Source organism: Microplitis mediator, chromosome 1 (genome assembly GCF_029852145.1).
Source record: "Microplitis mediator isolate UGA2020A chromosome 1, iyMicMedi2.1, whole genome shotgun sequence".
Lineage (NCBI taxonomy): Eukaryota > Metazoa > Arthropoda > Insecta > Hymenoptera > Braconidae > Microplitis > Microplitis mediator.
Window position 1 is genome coordinate 3,517,992 of NC_079969.1, and position 24,896 is coordinate 3,542,887.

At 27.4% G+C, this 24,896-nt stretch overlaps 4 protein-coding genes across 6 annotated transcripts; 2 read left to right on the plus strand and 2 right to left on the minus strand.

Moving 5' to 3' along the window:
• The first annotated feature begins 1,265 nt into the window (after positions 1-1,265).
• Positions 1,266-18,962, plus strand: LOC130665661 (monocarboxylate transporter 14). The gene is made up of 5 exons (XM_057466137.1): positions 1,266-2,119; positions 15,955-16,167; positions 16,236-16,362; positions 16,451-16,630; positions 17,668-18,962. Exons 1-5 carry the CDS (start codon positions 1,978-1,980, stop codon positions 18,944-18,946), a joined length of 1,941 nt encoding a protein of 646 aa, XP_057322120.1. The 5' UTR covers positions 1,266-1,977; the 3' UTR covers positions 18,947-18,962.
• Positions 8,188-10,941, plus strand: LOC130665665 (uncharacterized). 3 transcript variants are annotated; one of them, XM_057466168.1, is made up of 4 exons: positions 8,189-8,755; positions 8,834-8,936; positions 8,997-9,068; positions 10,024-10,941. In XM_057466168.1, the coding sequence occupies exons 1-4, from the start codon at positions 8,504-8,506 to the stop codon at positions 10,071-10,073; spliced, it is 477 nt and encodes a 158-aa protein (XP_057322151.1). In that variant the 5' UTR covers positions 8,189-8,503; the 3' UTR covers positions 10,074-10,941. The 3 variants fall into 3 exon arrangements, with proteins under 3 accessions (XP_057322141.1, XP_057322151.1, XP_057322133.1); XM_057466150.1 differs by having other exon boundaries at positions 8,196-8,936; XM_057466158.1 differs by lacking the exon at positions 8,997-9,068 and having other exon boundaries at positions 8,188-8,936.
• LOC130665691 (retinal rod rhodopsin-sensitive cGMP 3',5'-cyclic phosphodiesterase subunit delta-like) lies at positions 13,049-15,516 on the minus strand. Its single transcript, XM_057466192.1, has 4 exons — positions 14,353-15,516; positions 14,201-14,263; positions 13,854-14,111; positions 13,049-13,378 (listed from the first exon to the last, which is right to left on the minus strand). The coding sequence occupies exons 1-4, from the start codon at positions 14,391-14,393 to the stop codon at positions 13,297-13,299; spliced, it is 444 nt and encodes a 147-aa protein (XP_057322175.1). The 5' UTR covers positions 14,394-15,516; the 3' UTR covers positions 13,049-13,296.
• LOC130665684 (UPF0547 protein C16orf87-like) lies at positions 18,852-23,707 on the minus strand. The gene is made up of 4 exons (XM_057466178.1): positions 23,580-23,707; positions 23,228-23,429; positions 22,780-22,968; positions 18,852-21,124 (listed from the first exon to the last, which is right to left on the minus strand). The coding sequence occupies exons 2-4, from the start codon at positions 23,276-23,278 to the stop codon at positions 20,888-20,890; spliced, it is 477 nt and encodes a 158-aa protein (XP_057322161.1). The 5' UTR covers positions 23,279-23,429; positions 23,580-23,707; the 3' UTR covers positions 18,852-20,887.
• Positions 23,708-24,896: the final 1,189 nt, after the last annotated feature.

Genomic DNA, 24,896 nt, shown 5'->3' on the forward strand with positions numbered 1-24,896 from the left:
GATTTGATCCATGCTAAAGTGTATATATATATATAGTCAATTTTGCCAATTTTGAATTGTTTCGGATCGTGTTTGAATTATTTCGAATTAGGGTTCTCAATCAGGGCGATGTTTTGTCACTTTATGTGTGTATATTTTATGGTAATTATGTATATTTATATATTTTATGTTCTGGACGTGATCAAAATGAAGTATGAGAAATAATCTTTAAATTTGTATATTTATTTTGAAAATATAATTATCAAAAATCATATATTTGATAATTATGTATTTTAAAACTGCCATCTAGTAGTCAGAAATGAAAATAGATTTTTCAAAAAAACAAAATCGTTATTTTGAATACTCATGAAATCGGTTAAAATTAATATAGTTCAAAAATGTATGTAATATTATATATCATGACATTTTGAATCATTTTTAAATTTTATTACAATAGTTTTATTTTTTAAATGAATGTTTTACTCTTAGAGATATTAATTATAACCCTTTTAATGCTTTTAATTAATGATCAAATCCAATAGAAACTCAATCGATCAATCAGAACGTTCCGATTAACCAATAGGATTCAAATAAAAAAATAATACATTATTTTTCGATTACTTTCCAATTACATCTTATAGAATTCTATCGAAATTTTCCTATCGAATTCCATCAGAAAATAATCTACTTTTTGACTTTCGATCGAACTCTATCATAAATTTCGAATTTCTTATTGATTCCAATTCAAAATTTGTATACCAATATATTATCAATTATCGCAAATCCATAACCTTAAATTGTTAATTTCCAGTCTATGTTTTGTCCCAAAGTTTTTATATACATATGTAAAAAAATGAATGAAAATTGAAATTAAAAAATGAAACAATTACTAGATTTATAAAAAACTTCAAATAATTCTATAAAATATAACATATATTTATTGAATTTAAAAATTTTCATTACTTTTTGAAAGCCTAAACAAAAATAATTTATTTTCTATAAATATAAATATTAGGTAATTAAAACAGTAGTTCATTAACATTTTCTAGTAAAATTTAAATAAATGAATTTCTGGAATTATATTTTTTTTAGTTTTTTTGAACATTTAAAATTTTGGGACGTGAACTATATTTATTATATGACTACAGTATAGCCTTCTTACTCAACATATCTCTCTCTATATATATATATATGTATATATATATATATATATATATATATATATATACGATAGTAACAGCTGATCGAGTCGATTCTACACATGCCCAATACACAGAAGCCTCAAATCGTGAGCATGAACATGAGCCTGATGTTAAAAACCCAAAGCCTTCAGTTTCATTTCAATTCAGTTGGCTGTTGGCGTTCAGTCTTCAATTTTCACAATTCACTCTCATATAAATCTTATAATACAATAAATATATATCCATTTTCGCGTCATCGTACCCATGTGCTCAAACAAAGAAACAAAGAAAATAATATTTTTTTTTTTAGTGATTTAAATTTATAAATATTTAAAACCGCGAGTTTAAAGAAAAATCTTTTTCAAATAATCACCTTAAATAATTACTCATTATTTAAGTAAATTTTGTTATTTAAAATTATAAAGTTTTGTGTATCAGTTAATAAAGATCTTATGTGCGGTCGAAAGCAATTGCGTTGCCAGAGGAGAAGAAAAAGGTGCGAGAATTGCCGGAAGTCGGAGTCTATGAACTCCGAAGAGGCCAACGACGACGATTGGACTGATAATTGGTTATTTATTAGTTTATTTAATTAATTTTAACTTTTTGGTTTTTTTTATTTTTTATTTTTTGTTTTATTTTTTTTAAATTATTTTCTTCGGTTGTTTTATTACTGAAACAATTAAATTATTGTTGAAAAAAAATAACAAAGAAATCATTTTATTTTGAATTAAAAATTTTTTTAAACGGATTTTTTTTGTGAAAAACAAAAATCGATTTTTTTTTTCATTAATAAATAAATATATAAATAAATATAAAAATGACTGGTGACAAAGAAGTTGACAATGGAATTAATATTAAAATTGGAAAGGATAATAATGATGGTAAAGGGAAATATCGACCTATTTCAATGAAACAAGCGCAAGAAAATAGAAATGGAGTTAATGGACACGTAAAAAATGGTGAGATTTAAAAAAAAAAAATTTTATTCATTAAATTTAGAGTTAATTCAAGTGTTCAGTACACGATAATTTATCACAGAATAATTTAAATAACGGATGAGAAAAATTTTTCAAATGTAATTTTTTAATTTTGTTTATTTAGTGGACATAAATTTAATTTTTTTTTATTATTACAGATAAAAAATTTTATTTTATTGCTACAGAGCTTTTGTTTATTTACGAATTTTATTTTTCAATGAAAAACAATTATTTTATTTTTTATAAATTATTTAATTACTTGTTTTTTTAAAATTCTTTAATTCCTTATTGTTTTTGGAAAAACAAAATCAATGAAATAATTATATATATGTATATATCATATATATATTTATTTGCACATACTGCATTCACCATTGATTCATTTTATTACTCTGTCCTTCAGTTTTGCTCTCATGAATACTTTAATTATAATTATTGTAATTAATAAATTTCATTAAAATTGTTTATTTTTACTGTTCCATTGTAAAAAAAAAAAAAATTTTTTACGCATATTATTTTAATTTTGATAAATTTATTAGTTGTCTACATAAATAATAATAATTTAGTAATTTAGATATCATCTTTTTTTAATTACGAAGGGTAAACAAAACAATTAATGAGAATAGCTTTCATTAGCGCACCCTTGGGTATTTGAAATATATATACAAAATTATATTCAACAAATTCTGTATCATTAGAAAATTCTGTATCATTAGAAAGACTCGTTAGTAATTAACCCGATTTTAATTACGGAAATTTTTTGACAATTAAAGAATAATTTATTCTATAGCTGCATCAAAAATTTGAATTCCTGCCCTTTTTGGCGGGAAAAGCTTTTTTCATTTTACCTGCACTGAAAATTCAAATTCCTGCCCTGTTTGGAGGAAAGAATGTCGTTTTTTTTTGCTTATGAGAAAATAAATGATAAAAATTCGGGCATGCGCCAATGTTACCGCAAACAGAAGTATTGGTATATTATACACCAAGGAAGGAAAGTAGGACATTTCAACCCATGTGTGTAATTGGCTATCTGAGCCGAAAGTGAACGTGGCAAATACGCGAATTGAAGCGTCCTATTATATATTTCTCTGTGGTGTGCATATTATTTGCCGCTAAATCTGCACTTCAAAGTTTAAACTTAACCTCTATTCGCGGGAAAAATTGCGCGTGTTCAAATTTTTATCATTTGGTTGATCATAAAAGAAAACAGAGCTTATACTATTTTTCACTATATCTGCATTGAAAGTTTAAATTCCCAGCCTGTTTAGTAGGAAGAAAGTCGTTTTTTTCTTTAATGAGAAAACAAATGACAAAAATTAGCGCATGCGCCCTTTTTCCTCCAAACAAAGAAGAAAATTACAACTTTTAGCTGTAGGTTCGGTTAAAAATAGTATGCACACCATAGAGAAATAGGACGACCCTGTCCACGTGTTTGTTACCCTCGGCTGAGCAATTACACACATGGGTAAAAATATTCTACTTTTATCCCTCGGTGTGTAATGTACTAATTATTATTAATTTTAATTTTAAAGGAATCAACAACAAAACAAATTTCGCAAATTATTTTTATTTACAATCTTAAATAAATAAATAAAAAAAATAATATCTAGATATGACGTCGAATTATTAAGCCACAATGACAATGAATCATAACGAAAATAAAATGATCTCATTCCTCTATAGTAAAAAATAATTATTTTTTTTATTATCGCAAAGAATATAATTGACTTGATCAATTTTCTTGTTACACACTTACTTATATAATTTACTATAATATATAGATATTAAACTCTTAAGTAATTTAATAATAATTCATTTCCGTTAAATTTCATTATATCTTACGCACATTAAATTTGAAATATTAAATAATGTTTTTTATAATCAATTTAGTTAAAAATTGCCTTAATTTGATGAGTAACAACTTCAAATAATTTCTCCTAATATTTATTGTGCTCAACACACACACGTGCGCACACACAAGGACCTAAAACTTTGACACCTGTCAAAAATTCAATTTTTAATAATCGAATTGAAAACGATAAATTTTATTTTCATTTTCTAATTTTCCTCTTTCATGGAAGTTAAATATATAACAAACATAAATATATAAAAGCGGAAAAATTATTTATTTAAAAATTACGTTAATATGCAATTGATGAAAAAAATAAACTAAAACCGGTTTTCTTATAATTTCTAATCAATAACCATTGGTATTAACATAATAATTATTATATATCAGTGTTAGTGTAAGATTACATACAAGGACATATCATTTCATCAAACATATACATTATGTTAGAAAAAACTAGTTTTTACTTTTTATTGTCACTTTCGTACCCTCAGTTTCTGCTCTCAATGACAAGAAATCACTCGTGTTTTATTATATTCATATATTTCTTATGAGACTTCATATAAAAAAAAATCAATTATTATATCAATTTATTATTTAATAAATTTCTGATAATTTATTCATTTATTATTCATATTACTAATTATATTATACACATTTATTATTATTTTACTCTTATCATTTAACCTTTTGTACACAAATTATTGTAAAAGTTATTGTTAGTTAATTATCTATATATATATATATATATATTGTATATATGACATGAGAATGAGTAATGTTGGCACAAAATCTAGTTCAAAACCTATTTATTTTATTTATATATTTAAATTATACTTTTTTTCATGTTCTGTTCGTATATTTTTTTTATTTTCATTCGACATTGAAAATGACTCTAAAAATAAAGATAATGATACAAGTTTTTGTAAATTTGTAAAAATTTTATCAATTATACTTTTTAAAATTTTTTCGATTTTCAAAAATAAAATTCAGAGAAATTTAACAAAATTTATCAATTTTATATGAATATCGATTTGTTCTTTTTTGATCTTTTAGAATTTTAATAGCAAAAAGTCTAGTTGATTTTGAAATTCATCTAGCGATTTTTGAGTCAACCGAAACCGTAATTGTGAAAACGTCATTTTTACTATACATTTTTCTCTGCAATATAGAGATTTTCATACATTTTCTGAATGAAGGAACATTCAAGTAAAAATACGTTTTGAAAATTGTTTCAAAAACGTTCTCTTCGGCTCAAAAGTCGTTTGCGCGCGTAAAATTCAAAACTTACCATATTTCTTAGTATTAAAATTCTCAAAATTTGAAAAAAATTCAATTTGAAGTTCTCACTTGTCTCAAATTTCGAAGTTCCATCTCTCGAACTTCTTTGGAATCTTTTTGGGACGAATTTTCTTTATACGCGTAATTCAATGTAATTATCGTCATTATTATTTCAAAAAAAGAAAAAAAGATTTTTGGTAATAACTGTAGTTAATTTGAGTCGAATTCGAGATTTGCAATTTTTTCGATTTCCGACGTCGGAAAGCGAGGAATAATCGTGGAAATGGATAGGAAAATTCATAATTATCCTCATCCATCACCCATCCTGATACGTCCCGATTTATCCTCATACTTTCTCAGTAAGTGGTTCAAATTTCGTACTTGAAAATAGTAAATTTCTTATTCATTGTTTCAAATATTAATTCATTTAATGCCCTAAGATGGATATTGGAGTCGAATTTAATAATAAATACAACAGTTTATTTAAATAAATTCAGTTATACAACAAAGTTATGTTCAAAATTCAAATTCAAATTTTTTATTATAACATTTCAACAGTTTATTTTCTTTGTTAAGCTGAAATTGATAAAGTTACAGTGAAAATGACAATTTCATTTTATTTTCCAAACAATTGGTCAATGTTAAATCAAGTTAAATGACACATTGTTACACAGTACAGTACACTCAATTTATTTTAAATTACACTTCTTTATCGTTCTCGTTTTCGCGTAACTTTTTTTTTATACTCTATTTCTTTTCATGTTAATAGTTTTTTGCAATTACCATAAGAAACGATAAAATTATTGATAAAAATTAATATAAAAGTCGAGTAAATTTATTTTTTCAATTAGATATTTTTTAATTAACAAAAAAATTCAAAATTTGAAATTAGGAAAAAAAAAAACAAAATTTATTGCCGCTGATATTTTTAATAATTTAAAATTAATAAAACCTTGAAAAATTTTATCTAAAATTATCTATGAGCGGGAGAGCAATAAAATAAGAATGAGGAAAAGAAGTAAAGAGATCAGAAATAAAAATAAAATGATTGAAATATATATACGAGATAGGTTCCGAACTACCTACGTAAGATGAGTTTTATATTTTCAAACCGTTGGTCTTCTCTCCTTTCTCTGTGGAAATTTCCTATGATACATCGATCATAAATTTTAAATATTTAATACTATTGGAAGAATACTTATACGGTACATAGACGTTTTATTTTAGTAATCAGATAAAAGTAGTATTTTATAATTTAATCTTCCGTTAATTTTTTTTATATTCATATCTAAAAAAATTAAAACCTTCAAACTTTCTAATTAAACTATCAAATCAAATGCCTGATACTTTATTCAAATATTTTTTTATATCTTATCTCTTATCTCCATAGATTACTAAATAACTTCCCAGAAAGTTTCATATAATAAATAACTAATAAATTAATTCATTAAAAAATTTAATAACGAATTGAGAAAAAACACATCTTACACCATAAAAATTTACAGTACTAGCAGTAAAGCTGGGACTGTATCGAAAGGATTGTATGGAAATCCATAGAAATCTATACGGGAAACTATAGATTTACATTAGGATCCATGGGATTTATAGAAAAGTACGAATTTATATAAGAATCCATGTAGGAAAGTACGCAACTGTTCTTCAAAACGGCAGGTCATAAAGGGCGCTTACAAATATGATGAGTAATTTTGTCACAAGATGGCCTAATGGGTTACTTCGTTATTTTTCGCACGTTAGCTATAGTACATGCAACTAAAAAATATTTTTCACACATTTGAATAATAAGTTATCTTTATTATCCGCGATGTCATATCTAATATTTTTGGCTGCCGACTACAGGCGTAAATTTCAAGTGTCTTACAAAAACCATTTATTATTGGGGTCTTTTTATGTAGAGGTAATCTTGACATTTAAAATATAAATATTGAATATTATAGCAATGCATAAATATATCAGTTGTAACGAAGGAGGAACTTTGTGCTGTGGCAATCATATTCTCATTGTCAACAATAATATTTGCCACGTAAATTATTTATCCCGCAATTTCATGATAAGGATTTTTACAAACAGTGATAGTAACAATATTTAATATACAATATATTATATTATTATTTTTGACAGTAACTATTACCTCTATTATTAAAAAAATGAATGAAATTTTATTCCTACCACGACTTATTTCCTAACAGGAATTTAAATTACATGAACATATATATACCCAGAAACAAAATACACAGAAAAAAAAGTTATCTTGAGTCAAGAAAATAGTTTTGAAAACAAACGTTTTCGGGAACCAAGTCAAGATTTTCTTGAGCCAAGAGAATTTATCTTGGTTAAAAAAAATTCGTCTTGGTCGGAGAAGATTTCTACTTTATCGGAGAAAATTTAGGTCTTCAAAAAAATTTTCTTGAATCAAAAATATTTATCTTAAGTCGATAATTTTTTTTTTCTGTGTATTTCTTGACTTCAAATATTTTTGCTCGCTCCAAGAAATTTTTCTAGACCTACAAAAATTTTCCCTTTCATTTCTTAACACAAAATATTTTTCGCGCCAAAAAATCCTTTTTTTTCTGAATAGTATTCGTAAAATCTCATTCACTCGAAATTTTTTAGGCTCGCTTCGAATCAGTAACTGGACATGATATATTATTTAAAATATTAATACTGTTTTTTCGAATACGCATACTTATGATTCTTTAAAAGTAATTTTAGAATTTCAAACGAAGTATAGTTTCTTTTTTTTTGTCCATTAACGACAAGACTCCGAAACTATTGCATATACATTCATCTTGTTTTATAGTTATATCACGTATATATTTACATATATATTTATATACCTACTTATATATATATATATATATATATATTGAAACCAGTTCAATTGCAATACATCACCTTGCGTACGTCCCAATATCGTAGGTCAGTCGTTTACCTCGACCTTCAACATGACTTACATTTAAAATTATTCATTTATTTTATTTATTTATCTTAACATTAAATAATGGGTTTTCTTTTATTCAAATCCTATTAATTAAAATTTTATTTATTATTGTTATATCTCATAAATATCGTCAGTCATTTTTTCTTATCTATGAAAAATAATAAAAAAATTTCTAACCAAAATTGTCAGTTTATTAAATTTGAAAATTTATGTTTTTTTTTAATTATTTGAATAAAACCGCGGACTACATGAGTTAATTAACAAAATTAACTGTGTAATGAAAACTATTTTAACAATTTTTACGCTCGTATTTTTGAGCTTTATCGCAACATTAATTTACGTTAATGAAAATAAAATAAATTGTGAAGATTTGATTAATGAAAAACTTTTAAACAGAGATTTTAATAATATAAATAGTAAATTATACGATAGTAGGAATAATTATAAGGAAAAATGTCAAGAGAAAAACGGAAAAGTTGAAGTTGATCTTGATCGTTTGATGGATTTGTTGTTTGAAAAATTGGAAAAGGTTAAATTTGAGTCTAAATTACCATTAGAAAATAATTATGATAATGATAAAAATAATAAAATTCCATCAATTTGTCAGTGCGGATTTGATAAAAGCGATTATTTACCTCCAGAATACGATAATAACTGCATTGATCATAACGCTGATGAAAATCCATTTGAAAGTTACAAAGAAAGTTCAGGTGATTATTTTTTTAAATTTAAATAAATTTTTGTGAATTAACATTCGAATTTTTTTCTAGAGTTCATAAAAGAAAAATTTAAGTCATATATTAATAAAAATAAAGATAATTTCCATCATTCATATCGAAAAGGTTGAAAATTTTTTAATAAAAACAATAGTTTTTCAAAAATAATAACTACACTGTAAAAAATTCGCGGAGTGAATCCGGAGTGAATTAATTTTTAATTATTCACTCCCCTCGGAGTGAAATTCACTCCGCAGGGGAGTTTTCGCGGAGTAGATAATTTTTTATTAATTTAATCCCTCCGGAGTGAAATTCACTCCGGAGCGAAGTTTTGAAAATATTATTAATAAAATATAACTCCACTCAATAAAATCGAAGTAAAAATTCGCGTATTACATTATTGATCAGCTGATATGCACACACATACGCACATACATATTTAGGCACACACGCGCACTCGCACACACACGCACACATTTGTACACATACGCACACACGCACACATGCACAAATTTGCATACACGCACACATTTGCATACACGCACGAATTTGCACACATGCACACATTTGCACACACGCACACAAACACCTGCACACACCCAAACACACACTCGCACACACACACACACACACACACACACACACACACACACACACACACACACACACACACACACACACACACACACACACACACACACACACACACACACACACACACACACACACACACACACACACACACACACACACACACACACACACACACACACACATTGTTTAGCAGTTTAATATAAATTAGTATAAATTTATTTAAGTATTAAAACTCCGGACCGGAGTGAATTGGGAGTGAAATAAAATCCGCGTCACTCCGAGATCACTCCGCTAAAAAAAAACTCCCAATTCACTCCGCATGCGAAGTGATTTTTTTCAAAACTCCGGAACTCCGAGTGGCGAAGTGAATGCGGAGTGAATTCGGATTTAATTTCACTCCAAATTCACTCCGGATTTTTTACAGTATCAATTTCATTTTAGTAAAAATTACTTATCTTAAGTGTTAATTTAATCAAAAACTTTTTAGCTAATTCTTGGGATAAAGATTACATACCAAATTTTGGAACTGATAATTAATAATGGCGCATGTATGTAAATCATGTCTAGATTCATATTCCCGCTATCAGAGAGTTACTGATAATAATCCAATAAATTTAAGAAGAAATTCACGGTATTGGTATTTAAATACTCTAACTCCTTACTATGAATTCTTAGGAAAAATAAAAAATTCATTTGTTACAAAAATGAAGAATTTTGAATTTCATGTACACGACTTTTGTCAAAAAAATTATCAACTCGTTTGTACACTTGAAAAAATCTCCATCGGTATAATTTTATTTTGGATTTTTTATCAGAGTATTTTTAAATACTTAACATATTTTTTATGGAATATTGTTTATATTTTATGGTGTATTATTGTCAGTGGTCTATTATTCATTTTTTTATTGAGTCAAAATAACGATGACGAAACAATTAAATTGACGACCGTTAATGAAAATTTTAGAAAATTTAATAACTATGAAGACTATCGTAAAATTAATAAAAAAACAAGTGATGTTTCCTTATCAGACATTGACGATAGTACTGACATAAAAATAATCAATAATAACAAATTTAATAAAAAATCACTTGCTAATAATAAAAAAAGAGTTAAAAAACGACGTAAATTAGATACGATTGTTCGAGAGTTTGAATCGGATTCTGACAATTCATGTTTGGGTTTTCGTAAAAAATTCTAGATTATAATTTTTTGTTTATAACATAATTTAATTATTTTTATTGTGATAAATTTTACTAATAAAAGAAAAAAATTGAATGTATCAATATTTGTTAAGTTTTTTTTTATTATTAATTGACACAGTATGTGACTAAATTGATAGGATGTTATCTTAACTTATCAGAATTGTCACAGATGATTATTGTAAAAAGAGTAAATACATTTAAAATTGACATTAATAACGTGTTCTATTTTATTCATGGAAGTATATCTTTAAATAATTCAATTTTTTAACTATAAACTATACGGAAATATAAAAAATTTTACTATTTATATAATTTCCAATTGCAATTAATAATATTTTTTAATCATCTGAATTACAAATATAAGTTAAAACTAAATGAATCTAAACAACTTTGACTTTTTTCTCTGAAAACCGGTTTACCCTACGGGTCAGCCCAAAAACTTCCCGTTGTATTTGAACTTCTTGAGCTTGAAAACATACACGAAAAAAAAAATTTATAGTTTTTTCAACCACAATATTGTAGTAAAACATTTTAGTAGCAAGTACTCTAATGTGTACTAAAAGGTGCGACATAAATAGTGGTGACAACTAAATATTGTAGCAAACATTGATGACTGTAGTTGCATAGAGTTACTGCAAATGTGGTTGAGGTTACTACAAGTTAGAGTTGGAATTTTTACTCCAACTTGTAGTAACCTCAACTACAGCTGCTGTTGTAGCAACAATTCCTTTGCGTGTACTATTTTAGAAACATATTGCACAATTTGAACGCAAAGCAGGGAAGTAGTACTCTACTGTCGCCAATTTGAGTCCTTTGAGCACGGAAATACTCCTACGTACACTAGTTTTTTCAGGCTCGAAGAGAATCGAGAGAATTTGATCGAAGAGAAAGTTTCGATCAAATGCTTTGAATGTTGAATCGAAAACCTAAATCGGTTGATCCGATCAAAAAAGTTATAAAATATTTACATACCTTCGCACATCATCTTGACAACAGAATAGCTCCCTAGGATCTCAAAATGTTGACATCTAATGGAGATTCGATTTTCGAAAATCGAACTGAAATTACTAACTTTCCTTTTCTTTGGAAATTTAAATTTTTTTAGCGGGAAACTTAAAAAAAATTACTATCAGAATTAAATAATTTGAATTTTTGAATGATAGATTATTGGCAAGTTTAGAAAAGTGATAAATTATGATCCCAGATTTTTCTCAGAAGGAAATAAATTTTGGAAACGAGGATATCGTGAAGACGATATAAAAGTTTCGAATTCCAAATGTTAGGTTAGAATTTTGACTCAAATAGAAGTATTGCACATGAACATTATTTGCACACCGATTGTATTTATTATAATAAAATTATATAATTATAATATTAATTTATTCAATTTTTCATAATTAATTATTATCAATTATTGATGACTATTTATTTATTTGCTTTATCTCAAATGTATTGTTGGTTAAATAAAAATAATACACGAGTAAAGAATTATAATAAAACGATATCAGCTACAATTAAAATTATCTAATCTTAATTACGAGTTTTACTGAAACAATTAATTACTATCTTCTAATATCAATGCATAACTAATAATTATTACCTAACGATTATAGTAAAATATAATAAAAAATTGACTTTTAAGTAAATATTAAATATAGATCTAGGTTATCGGGAATGAAATTTTTGATAAATTTAAAAAATGTGCAAACATTGATGCCAGTGAGATTATTTTTATTAAATTAATTTATTATCAGATAAAATCTACCATAAATATTTAACCATAATAAAAAATAGGACGATTTTTTTTTATCAGTATATTGTCAAGAAATCCGTACTTAGAATAAACAATCTCATATTTTATTATATAATATGATAATCTTGAATTGCACACCTCAAGCGCGAAGCTGCTGTGGGTGCTTGCGATCGCTTTATCTTATAAAAAATAAAAAATCAATTTAATTTAGAAATTTAAAAAAAAGTTGTTATAAAAAAACCGAAAAATTTATTATTGAATTTAATTAAGTTATTATTTTAAAAATCCCGCGTTTTCCAGGGGGCGCATGTACTGGACTTTCCTTAAATGTAAACTTTCAGGGTATAAATTTCGTAGGATAAAAATATAAAAACGTATAGAAACAATAGTATATAGGAATAAGTATATAGAATTTATTCAATTTACGTTTGTTTTTTATTATAAATATAATTAAAATTTCTTAAAAATAAAATAAGAGTAAAAAATTAAATTGATATATACAAAATCTGATAAATTTATCACTCGTCAATTTTATAAATTAGTCTTGAATTTAAAATGACTATTAACATTATAATACTGCTGTCTATTTGTCACATGCTTAAAGTTACAAATACTTATAAACAATTTAAATAAAAAACTAAGTCTAAATATAATAAAATTACTAAAATAGTATATAAATATTATAATTAATGAGTATTAATTAGTAAATTGTGACTGTCATTAAAATTAAAGGCTTAAAAATATTCTGTAGTATGAATCAGTAAACATAATTAACAGTTTATACTATTACTTATTCTCTAGGATTTAAACATAATAAAGCCGCACATGACTGGTCGAGACCAATAATTCGCCATCGAAGAATTTCGTTTCGATAAGGACATTTCCACTGTAACAAAAAAATATAAATACTTAATAAGATTTTTTATTCATTAATTAAATATAAAATAAATGGCAAAGTTTTTTGATCAATTGAAGAAACTGGAAATAATTGATAATTGATACGCGGAAGAAATTGATAACGGATGTAGGTTTTGTTTTAGAATAAAAATATCATATTTTCTAGTAAAATATCGAAATTTTTTAGGAACTCCGTTAAGAAAAGTATTGCAACTAGACTTTTTCTACAAATGCAATACGCAATTACTCGAAATCATAAAAAAAATCTGAAGGAAAACATGAGATGAAAATAAACAAAATGGCGCCTTGGATGAGCCACGTGTCGTAAAATAATAGATGAATTACCAACTTAGATACTTTATGAAATTATTTCTTCGAAGCATCGCATTATGAAATTGAAGATAAAAAACGAAGCCATTTTTCAAAATATGATTATTAATTATAATTAAAAAAATAAAACATACCTTAGAACATTTGCCGGCATCATTTGACACTCGCGCGTACCCCGAATTAGAGTCTGCCACGTGTTTGTCGTGTTTGGAAGCACGAACCCGAACTCTGAAGACCATTCCTCCATCAGAAATCCTTTAAATAAGACCTTCTGCTCTAATCGGAACTTCCCCAATGGCTCAATAGAACTGAAGTTGATCTCCCTTACAACTGCCGCGCAGTTTAATATTGTTTTGGGCACACGTGCTTCGTGCTCGACATCCGGATCAGATCTAGAAAAGTAATGAATTAATTGGATAATTAAATTATTGAATAAGTTTAAAGAAAAAATATATAATTATAATTATGAATTGATACTTACAAATCCTGATTTGATTTCCATAAAATTTTTCCCGTGTCTGCATCGCGGAAAGTCATCCAATTCCTGTAATAATCAGTTATATTAATTAACATTTAACTTAAACATTTATAGTGAAAAATTTAAAAAAATGAAGACTATTAAAAGAAACTTACATTTGGAATTTGTCAAGAATATTTTGGCTTTTACGCGACATTTTGATAAACACTTTCAAATTTATAATTTAGAAAACTCAAATATCACTTTAGTTTTTAAGTAAGTACGTTATACTGCACTGACTGTCTAAAGAGAACTGACCGAAGATTTAGCTTCAAATTCGTAAAAGAACATGGCCCTGGTGGCCAAAATATGAAGCTTGTGCGAAAGAGGGGGAAACCGGGCGCTGTTTTGCGGGCAAAAAATACCCAAATTCCGTGCGCAAATAAAGTTATTAAAGCTGACGACATGGCGCTGAAACCTGTATCCTCCATCTTGAAGCGACTATCGAGAAGCTTACAAAGAAGTAAAATGTAGACCTATGATGCGTATGATTTTCGATCATGAAAAAAAATTTATTATTTTAAATCTCAATAAAATTACGTCAAAAATCATAAAAAAGAATGAAATAAAAATGTTAAAAAATTTATTAGTTATCTGATACTACTTGTCAATGTATTTTTCCAATTTTGCATCTTTTTTCTCATCAAAATATTACTTTTCATCGAACATAAAAAAAAATCCGTACATATATTTATTCTACACGCCCCATATACTTTCATCTCTTGGTGTAAAATGTACTAGTTCTTTCTATAATTTACTAAATACGAAACTAGTTGAAGCGATAGAAGCGCTGTCGCGCATCATGGTCATCACTGAACTGAGATAGACGACCGTTGCGCACGGCAACGAGTTACAGAAATCTTGCCGTCAAGTTTCTGCAGCAAATTTACGTCAAGTCGCGGACATAATGGAACCTGGGGTATAGTACACCGGTTCCCTAGTAGAAATAATCGAGTTTTCACTCGATATAAACCAGTAACTGGCCAGTGATATCGAGTAAAAACTCGAAATCGCGCCACCTACAACTAAGTCATAAACATTGGTCACACCGACACTGTACCTTTACTAGTGTGTGTGTCTGTTTATTTTTTTCTGTTAACCTGTACGCGTCGTTGTTTTAAAAAATATTAAAAAACAGTGTGAATTAATTAAAATTTGTGTATGTTAACGTGGAAATATTTTACAAAATATATTACAAAATGGATGCGGTAAAAAAAGTTGACACAATAAATGAATTGCGACTGTGGGCGATAAAATCAAATAATTACTTTATTGTCAGATTTATTGTTCTTATTCTATTAATCTAATGATGTTATTTATTTCATAATATAAATAAATATAAATTAAACGTTTATGTCATATCGTTTATTTAACATTATTTTTATTTTATTTGACAATTTTTTATAACCCTTGATAACCTCAATATTCAAAATTGATAGTTTTACTGAAGCCGCCATGTTTTGCTCGATCTCTAGAAAAACTGGCCAGTTACTTGACAGAAACTCGATATTATACTGGCCAGTTACTGGTTTAAGTCTAGTTAAACTGGATAGTTACTGGCTAAAAACTCGATATCATTTCTACTAGGGTTAATTAACGGTCACTTAGGGCTCGCTGTACAGACATGACAAAACAGAATAACCGAACATATGTTAAATGAACGTAATTTTTCCATTTAAAATACGTTATTTATCAAATTATTATTTTTCTATTTACAGCCAATGGTGCATTACCTGAAGGAGAATGGGTACCACCTGATGGTGGCTGGGGTTGGCTTATTCTATTGGCCGCCGTGATGGTAAATGTCCTTATACCAGGAACAATTAAATCATTTGGTGTTTTATTTGTTGAATTTCTGAACGTCTTCGAAGGTGGGCGGGCAATGGCCGCGTGGATTCCAGCGCTTTGTTACTTTCTTTACAGTTCGCTGGGTAAATTGAACAACTATTAATTTTAATTATCAATTATTTATAAAATTACTAAACATATTTTCTAATAGGACCACTGTCGAGTATTTTATCTGTTAAATATTCGTACCGCACAGTCACGCTGATTGGTGGAACATTTGCAGCTGTTGGAATGATGCTTAGTTATTTTGCAAACTCTATTATATTTCTTTGTGTCAGGTAATTTAAATTACATCATTTGTAGTTTAGTTGTGGAAAAACCGAGTAAATAGATGTTATGTTTTTTTAAATTTAAATTTAATTACAGTTATGGCGTCTTTCTGGGTATTGGTGCTGGTTTAGCATTTCCACCAACTGTTTATATTGTAACGTCTTATTTTTTGAGACTAAGAGGTTTCGCTAACGGTCTTTGTATATCAGGAAGTGCATTGGGATCCATATTTTTACCGCCACTATTAAATTATTTGCTACAGGAATTTGGATACAGGTAAAAAAATATAAATATTATTTAGTAACTAGTTGGGGGAGTGATTTTGCCGCTGGAGAGCGATGGAGTAAACTAATGAACTTTTTTCAAAAAATCTACTGTCCGTATGTAGAAAGGGATTCAAATTCAACGTGAAATCGTAAAATTTTAGTATCGTAATCCTGAACTACACTTTAATTTCGTAAATTTCAAATGTTCTTTTGAAATTTACTATATAGGTTACAATTTTCACTACTTAATATCGTAATTTTATCAAAGACCTTTTTGGAGTTAAGGTTATTCGGAAAAGAACGAAAACAGAATTAGAATTTTAGCTTTCGTTGGCCGCATAATGAACGTGGCGCTGCCTTTTTTACATTTAAATTTTTCTCGTAATTTTGTTTAAAAAACAACTTTTGAAAAAAAAATTAATGTTTCTTTTGAAGCCTTTTAAAAATTTTAGTGTAATTAATAAGTATAAAAATATTACAAGTTGAATATTTGAGACAGAGTATGAGAAGATGGCGCCCAGTCCGATCGAGTGTCAGAGTTTTATTCCCGCCGCTAATTCTGTTTGTTTTGCCGCGTTTTTTTTTATTCTTAGGAAATAAATTCAGCTAGTTTTTGTACACAACAGATTCACTTTACTATTCACTCAGTTTATTTTTGCATAAAGACTTTGGTCAAGACATTCTTATGCAAAAATATCTTGACCTATACAAAAATCTGGTTCCAGTGATTAAAATTTTAATTTTTTCATTAAAAATTCAATATTTGTGCCACGAAATTAAATACTTCCATGAAATTTAACTGAATGGATTTAAATTAACAAAATATCTTTACAAAATTATTATAAGTGAAGACAATTTATTGCATTTTTTAAATCTTTTGCGTCACTATTCTGTTCAAAACTTATGAATCGTTTTAAAAAACAACAAAATTTCGATTCATTCTGACAGAAGCAATAAAATTAAATTCATAGTTTACTTCACGTCTCAGCTGTCTATTAAAAAAAAAAAACAATTTATATTAATGTATTTCAAATAAAAATTTTTTAGAGGCGCAGTTTTAATCATGGGCGGTATTCTATTACACGTATGGGCCGCAGCGCTTTTGTACGAACCTCTAGAAAAACATATGAAATTCGTACCATTTTCACTAGAAAAGTTAACTAACGAACAAGTTGCCGAGGAAGCTGAAGAAGAAGAAGAAGGAGAAGAAACCGATCAACTAAATCACAATGAAAATTACAAAAATTCACTTCTCATAATTCCCCCAATAAAAACGGAAAAACAGCAACCACTAAATAATACCAACAGCTTATCGCCAAAAGTAAAAGCCGTACCAAAAAGCGCGTCGAGCGTCGCATTAGAAAACTACAAAAACACCCCCGTACAAAGTAGAACTCGTAAAATAAGTATGCCAACAAACCGCGAAATAACTTCGCAAATGCACAGTACTCCAGCATTACATGCCGTACCAGAACGCAGTAGTTCAACAGTGCGTCGTAAATCAACATTACGTTCCCCAAGTATTTCATCGTTTAATTACATAAGTACGCCTTATCATGGCAGTACATTATCCGCATTACAGCCAGAATATGCGTCAAACTTAACATTAAACGCTATTTCAAGTACATTCCGTAAATCGCCTGAAAAAACAATAAAACCTTCGAATAATAGCAGTAAAAACAATACAGCTGAAAAAGCAAAAACAAAGTTCTTCGATTTATCGCTTTTGAAAGACCCGATTTATCTTGTTATCTTAATATCGAACTCAACAAACGCCGTTAGTTATACCAACTTCATTATTTTATTACCAGTCTACGCTATTTCTTTAGGCTATGATAGAAATCGCGCTATTGTATTGCTATCATTGAATTCGGCTTTTGATTTAATCGGGCGTATTGGCGGCTCGGCGTTATCAGACACTAAAATAATGCCTAAGCACTGGTACTTTGTCGGTGGGTTATTAATATCAGGTATTGCGTTAACGTTAATGCCAACTTCTACGAGTTACACGATGCTGGCAAGTTACTGCTGTGTTTTTGGGTTAGCGTCGGGTATTTACGTTGGCGTCACTGCTGTTATTATGGCGGACATGTTGGGCACGGAAAAATTAACCTCTTCTTATGGTATTTCTTTGTTTGTTAATGGAATTATACAACTTGTTGGACCGCCGATTTGTGGCGCGATATTTGAACATATCGGTAGTTATGGACCAATCTTCGGTAGTCTAGGTATTGTTTTAATTGCTGGTGCGTCACTGTGGGCTTGTGTTCCGTTTATTAAGAAACGACAGGCTAATAATCTTGCATTGCAAGCTAGTAAAGTTTAATACGATGCCTACTTTATTATTTTTATTTTTTATATTTAATTTATAAGGGGTCGGGTTTTTTTTTCGTTCATTCTTAAGTGAAGTAACGGTACTATATTTGAATAAAAATAACTACCGACCCTCGTAAATTAAATTAAAGTCACTGCCGATTTTTTTTCTTTTCTATAAATTTATTTTAGGTGAATTTTTTATTACTCTCGCGATTATTGCGCTTGAAATTTGTTAACTTTAAACTTAATCGTAGTTAGATATAATTAAAATTGTTCATGAAGAAAGTTTAAGACATTAATGTCTTGCCTTATTAACTATAATGTGTAATTATAAATTTATATAAATAAGTAAATATATAAGTAGATTATATATTCATATATAAATGCACATATAACTGCAAAATCATTATTTTTTTTATTATTTTGTAGAAAAATGATAATAATTAATGAAATAGACTCAATATAGTTTTTAAAAAAAATTTTAATTCTTAACTATTAATTATAAGTAGGTACTTATATTAAAATATTACATATGTAGGAAGCACAAGAATTTTCAGGGGCCGTTTATAAAATTTGTTTTTAAATTTGAGCTAAATAGCGTTCGGTCTACGGTATAGACACAGTAGGCTCGCGCCATGAAACTTCACACATATGTGTTTGATTTGAACGTGTACTTGGCGCGAGACACTACTGTGTCTCCTGATATGTTTTCACTTAGAGGGGTCGCGACGATCGCAAGCTTATCAAACAATGTTGCAAATTTTTATCGGTTTTCTAAAATTTTATTTTTTTGTTACGATAAAAAATCATTAGTTTCATATTTATGAATATATATAAATATTTCTATGTATATAATTCCGTTATAATGATCGGGGAGGGCTAAAATTTTGCGTTTTATTTTATGAACGGCCTCTATATTATTTTAGATCATTTTTTTTTACAAAAAAAATTTGATACATTTTTTTGTTATTTAATTAATTTTATGTGATTATTTATAGAATATTGAATTTAAAAAAAACTTTTAATATTTTTTGTGATAATTATAAAAAAAAAATGTTGAGTTTTAAATGAAACGAATTATTGACCGTACGCTAAAAGCGTTTTATTAAAGGAATTTATTTTATGCATTTTTAAATTGCGAAATTAGTAGTGATACGAAATTTGAATCAAAGACAAAATAAGTTTTATAAATAAATAAACCGCTCAAAAATTATTCAAATAATACCGAGCACATTTTACGCTTTTGCGATTGGGTGCGCATAAAATTTTGTTCATAAAAAAAAAACTATGGTTTATATTAATTTTTATCAGGCGGACCAGCTTTTAAATATTTTGTCTATCACTCAAATTTCGCGTTTATAATTTTTTTGTAGTTTAAGAAAATTATTAATAAAAAAAATAAACTTCCGATTGTATTTAATTTTAAGTTTTAAATAAAATAATTAAACTAATCATAAAAATTGTATAAAAATCATGCCATCAATTTTATAAATTAATTGTAATTAATTAATTCATTTATATTTTACAGTATTTTTTTTTTTTATAAATACATTTGCTTTATTTTTTAATTTATCATATAAATATTTATATTGATTTTATTGATGTAAGTAATTGTAATGAAAAGAGAATAAATAATTAAGTAAAACTAATTATATATAAATATAAGTATATATTTAAGTAAACGATAAATAGTATGTTAAATAAAATTAATCAGTAATTATTATGAATAATGATAAAAAAATTGTATTTTATTGCACAATTATTACAATTGTTATAAATGAATTAATGAATGAATTGTAATTGTACAATTAATGTAATGTATTTTATTATATAAAAAAAAAAGAAAAAAATATCTTCAATTCAATTATTAATAAACACGTAATTATAATTATTATTATTGTTAATTAAAATTAATTTATCCTTATAAAAAGTAACTTAATAAGTAAAATAATCACATTGGCTTCCAGGCGACGTTAAGAAATTTGCTATTTATTTCTTGTAATATTAATGAACACGTTAATTGTTTTTCAGGTGATAATGCATTGACACCTTCATTATCTTCTTCATCATCACCGACACTACCGTTACCGCCTGTGCGATTACTTTTTGTTTTACTGACTTTACGTTTTTTCTTTTTGTTTAGCTGAGCGCAATTATTGAATGAATTTGGTTCAGCTGCACGGCGTAACTATAATAATAAATAGTCAAGTAGTTTTTAAGGAGGTTCGACTGAAACTAGTGAGTCAAAGTAGTATTTGAATTTTTTCGTTTGCTAAATTCTCCTAATAGTTATAAAAATTCATTATTTTAATTTATAATAACATAACGAATTCATAAATTAATATTTATTACTTATTTAATTAAAGAAAGTAATGAAATTACTTGGTTATTTTTGACTTATATGATTTAATAAAAAGATTTGGCAACAGCGCGTTCTAACTTCTTACACATCGATATTCAAATTAAAGCGGGAAAAATTTATTTCTAATCTCGTCTCTCTTATTAATGTATTTCTATCTTTGTTTTTTCTCTCAGCTGCTTACGCGACGTTGCCAAACCCTCGATAATATGTGTCTCTGTCGATGAACGAGATTAAATAATAAAGTTTAACTTGAATTATTTAAATAATTACAACGGTAACACTATATTGTTAAAATCTTATCATATTCTAAAAATATTCAAGTTTATGGCATGTGGGTTTTTATTTCTTAAACTTGGGAAGTTAATAATGAAAAAAATCTAATAAGTCATGACGGAAGCTTGTCCGCCATAAGAGTCTGTGTATAAGAACTTTAGAAACGTCATTTTTAAATATTTTTTTCTAGAAAACTAGACGATGGATCATATTCAAATTTTGAGAATACATAGATAAAGTACTTCTTTACGTGTATACTAAGTTTCAAATCTTAGTTGGAAAATCATTTTTACATTAGATTCGGTCGAACCTCCTTAACTTCCCGCTAAGAAAATTGAAAATTTTCAAAAAAAAAAGGGAAGTTATTGGTTTCGGTCCGATTTTCGAAAACCGAATTTCTAACAGATCTTGACATTTCGACGTTCTAGGAAGTTATTATGACTAATTTCAAGATGATGTCCGAGTGTATGTATGTGTGTACGTACGTACGTACGTATGTATGTAAATATTCTATAACTTTTGAACGGATAAACTAATTTTAATCGTCAAGGTGTCATTCGACGCGGCTTATTAATATCTAAAAGCTGTGAAAAATTGAGCTTGATTGGTAGGCCTCGTTCGGAGATATTCAAAAAACAAAATTTTTTCTAAGATGTTTTTTTTGGATAACTTGTAATGTGCTCGATGGATTGATTCTAAAATCTAATCAGCTCTAAAACGTTATGAGCCGCGTCGAATGCCACCTCAATTATCAAAATCGGTTGATTCGTTCGCTCAAGGAGCTCGAAAATATCGGGAAGTTTTAGGGCTGGCCCGCAGAGTCAACCGATAGACCGATTTTTTTATTTATATTCGTAGGAATTTGAACGAATGGAATTTTAAATAAAGCTCCTAAAAAAAGTAACGCGTTTTTTGACGGTTTATGTCTCGAATTTTTATAGAAAATCTATAGAATTTTTTAGACGATGATTCTGATAAAATCTAAGCGCTTGCTTACGGCTCGTACTTAAGTCATTGCGCTTGACGAATAATGGCTGACTTAGTGCCCTCGTTACGTAATTTACTATTTTATAATACATTATGAAGTGTTAAAGATTAATTACGGGGATCTATTCGCGTTTGTTTGAAGCTGAGAAAAATTTCTGATTAACTTGTTAACAATAAAATTATATTACGACTAATAAATAAATAAATAAAAGTGCGCTCACCTTAGCAGTTTTTTTTGTTTGCTTATCATATTCTAATGCATCGTAATAATTAATCCGACGTTTTATTCTATTAGTACGTCTTGTTTTCATTGCACCAGTACCGTCAGGACTCGGTGGACTTTTTATTGAATTTCTACGTGCGTTAAAAAATGAATGACCACAGGGACAGGCTTTGCAAGCCACTGGAACCTTTTAAAATAAATTAATAAGTAAAATTTAAATTCAAATTTCATTATTAGTAGCAAAAAATTATGAGAAAATTTTTCCAAGTAATCGAATTTTGTAAAAAAAAAAAAAAAAATAGTTTATAAATTTTATGACCGGATGTAATTTTTTAAAAAGACGATGGAAATAAAAGTTTTGATTTAACGAAAGAAAATTTTTTCTAAGAAATGGATAAAAAAATTAATAAATAAATAATTGTAAAAAAATAAATTTTTTTTATTACCTGTAATTCACATTTCGGACATCCTTTGCTAATTGTCTTTGTCTTCGCCATTTTAATTATATTTTTAGTTATAATTTACTTTTTTAAAAAATTTGATTAGAATTATTTTTATCTTATCATTATTATAAATAAATATATAGAATTTGTATATCTATATATGTATGACACTCATAATCACAACAAAAATTTGTGGTATTTTAATCTGAAAAAATTCATACATAAATATATGAATATATATGTAGATACTTAATTATTATTAAAATTTTATTTGTTATGAAAATGAAAAACAAAAGTTCGAAAATATATGTAAATAAAATTAATTATATAAAATATATTGTTTTTAATTACTCACTTTAATTCGATGAATCGAATAATGATAATAATAATAAATATAATAACAATAAAGAATAAACACGCTTTGTTTAATTTTTTTTTTTTTTTTTTTTTTTTTTATTTGTAACCTTAGTAATAAATAAACTGTGACTAGACTATACATAAAAAGATTATATCGAAGACTCCACAAAAAATGATTCGATTAATTGTATCGAATGGCAAAGTAATCAATTCAAGTAACAAAAATCCCTAGGTTTTGAAAAAGCGCGCGAAAATTTAAAAAGACGGAAGAGTAGAACTCAGAACGTACCCATTCGGAAATTCTCTAGCTCTAACTCTGGAAACACTTGACTAGATCTAGAGCTAGAGCATTTTCGAATGCAGCCACAAAAAAATTTAAATAAAATTATTAAATTTCAATTTTAAAATTTCGCGCTGTTGGCGCCACTGCGCGTCATTGTATTCGACGCTCAAGTTTTTGCTAAGTGGGGGCGGTCGAATCGCAAAATCGATTCTTTTGTTTCAACTGACGGTTCGATAGCGGCAGTCAGTATCATCGACGCCAGTTGTAGTCCAGATCTTTCTTTACGTTTGAGTTGAAACACTGTTGCAGTTGTAGTGTAAAATTGTGCAGTGATTGTAAAATTTATCTTTTATTAATTTAAATTGTGCAAAGAATCTGTGGTGTAGTTAAGTGTTCAGTGCTAGTGTAAAGTGTCAAGTGTTCAGTTCGACTGTAAAGTGTTGCGAATTTTTGATGCTGATGACTTCCAAGTTCCTGAGCAAAATCATCTGGCATCGTCTGGTGGGAAATAGCAGTTAAGTGACGTTTTTTAGCTGCAATACACTTGGAGCAATTTAATTTAAATCTTCAAGTGTATCAGGACACCCTTCTGCATATTATTTCCCCGCCAAGGTTTGTTCAAACACTCAAGTGTTTTTTTTTTAAATATTTTAAATATTTTTCTATCATATTCTGCCACCATTTTATTTTAACGTACGATTTTTAATTTATCTCCAATTTTTAATAATTTATTTTTCAAATATTTAAATTTACCGCGCAAGTAATAATAATAATTAATAAATTAATTACTTTTGGTGTATTCGGAAATGATCTAGCTCTAGCTATCGCTGTATGGCAACGCTTAGCTAGAGCTTGAGCAATTTTTGAATGCACCGAATTACTCAGCATTTAAATTGCGCGCGTAAATTAATTTTTATTAAATTGAATAAATTTGAAAGTTATATTAATTACTTAATTATATTAATTTAATGTGAGTAAAATTAAAAGACCGCAATTTTAAACAATTCAAAATTACCGCCAAATTTAAACTTG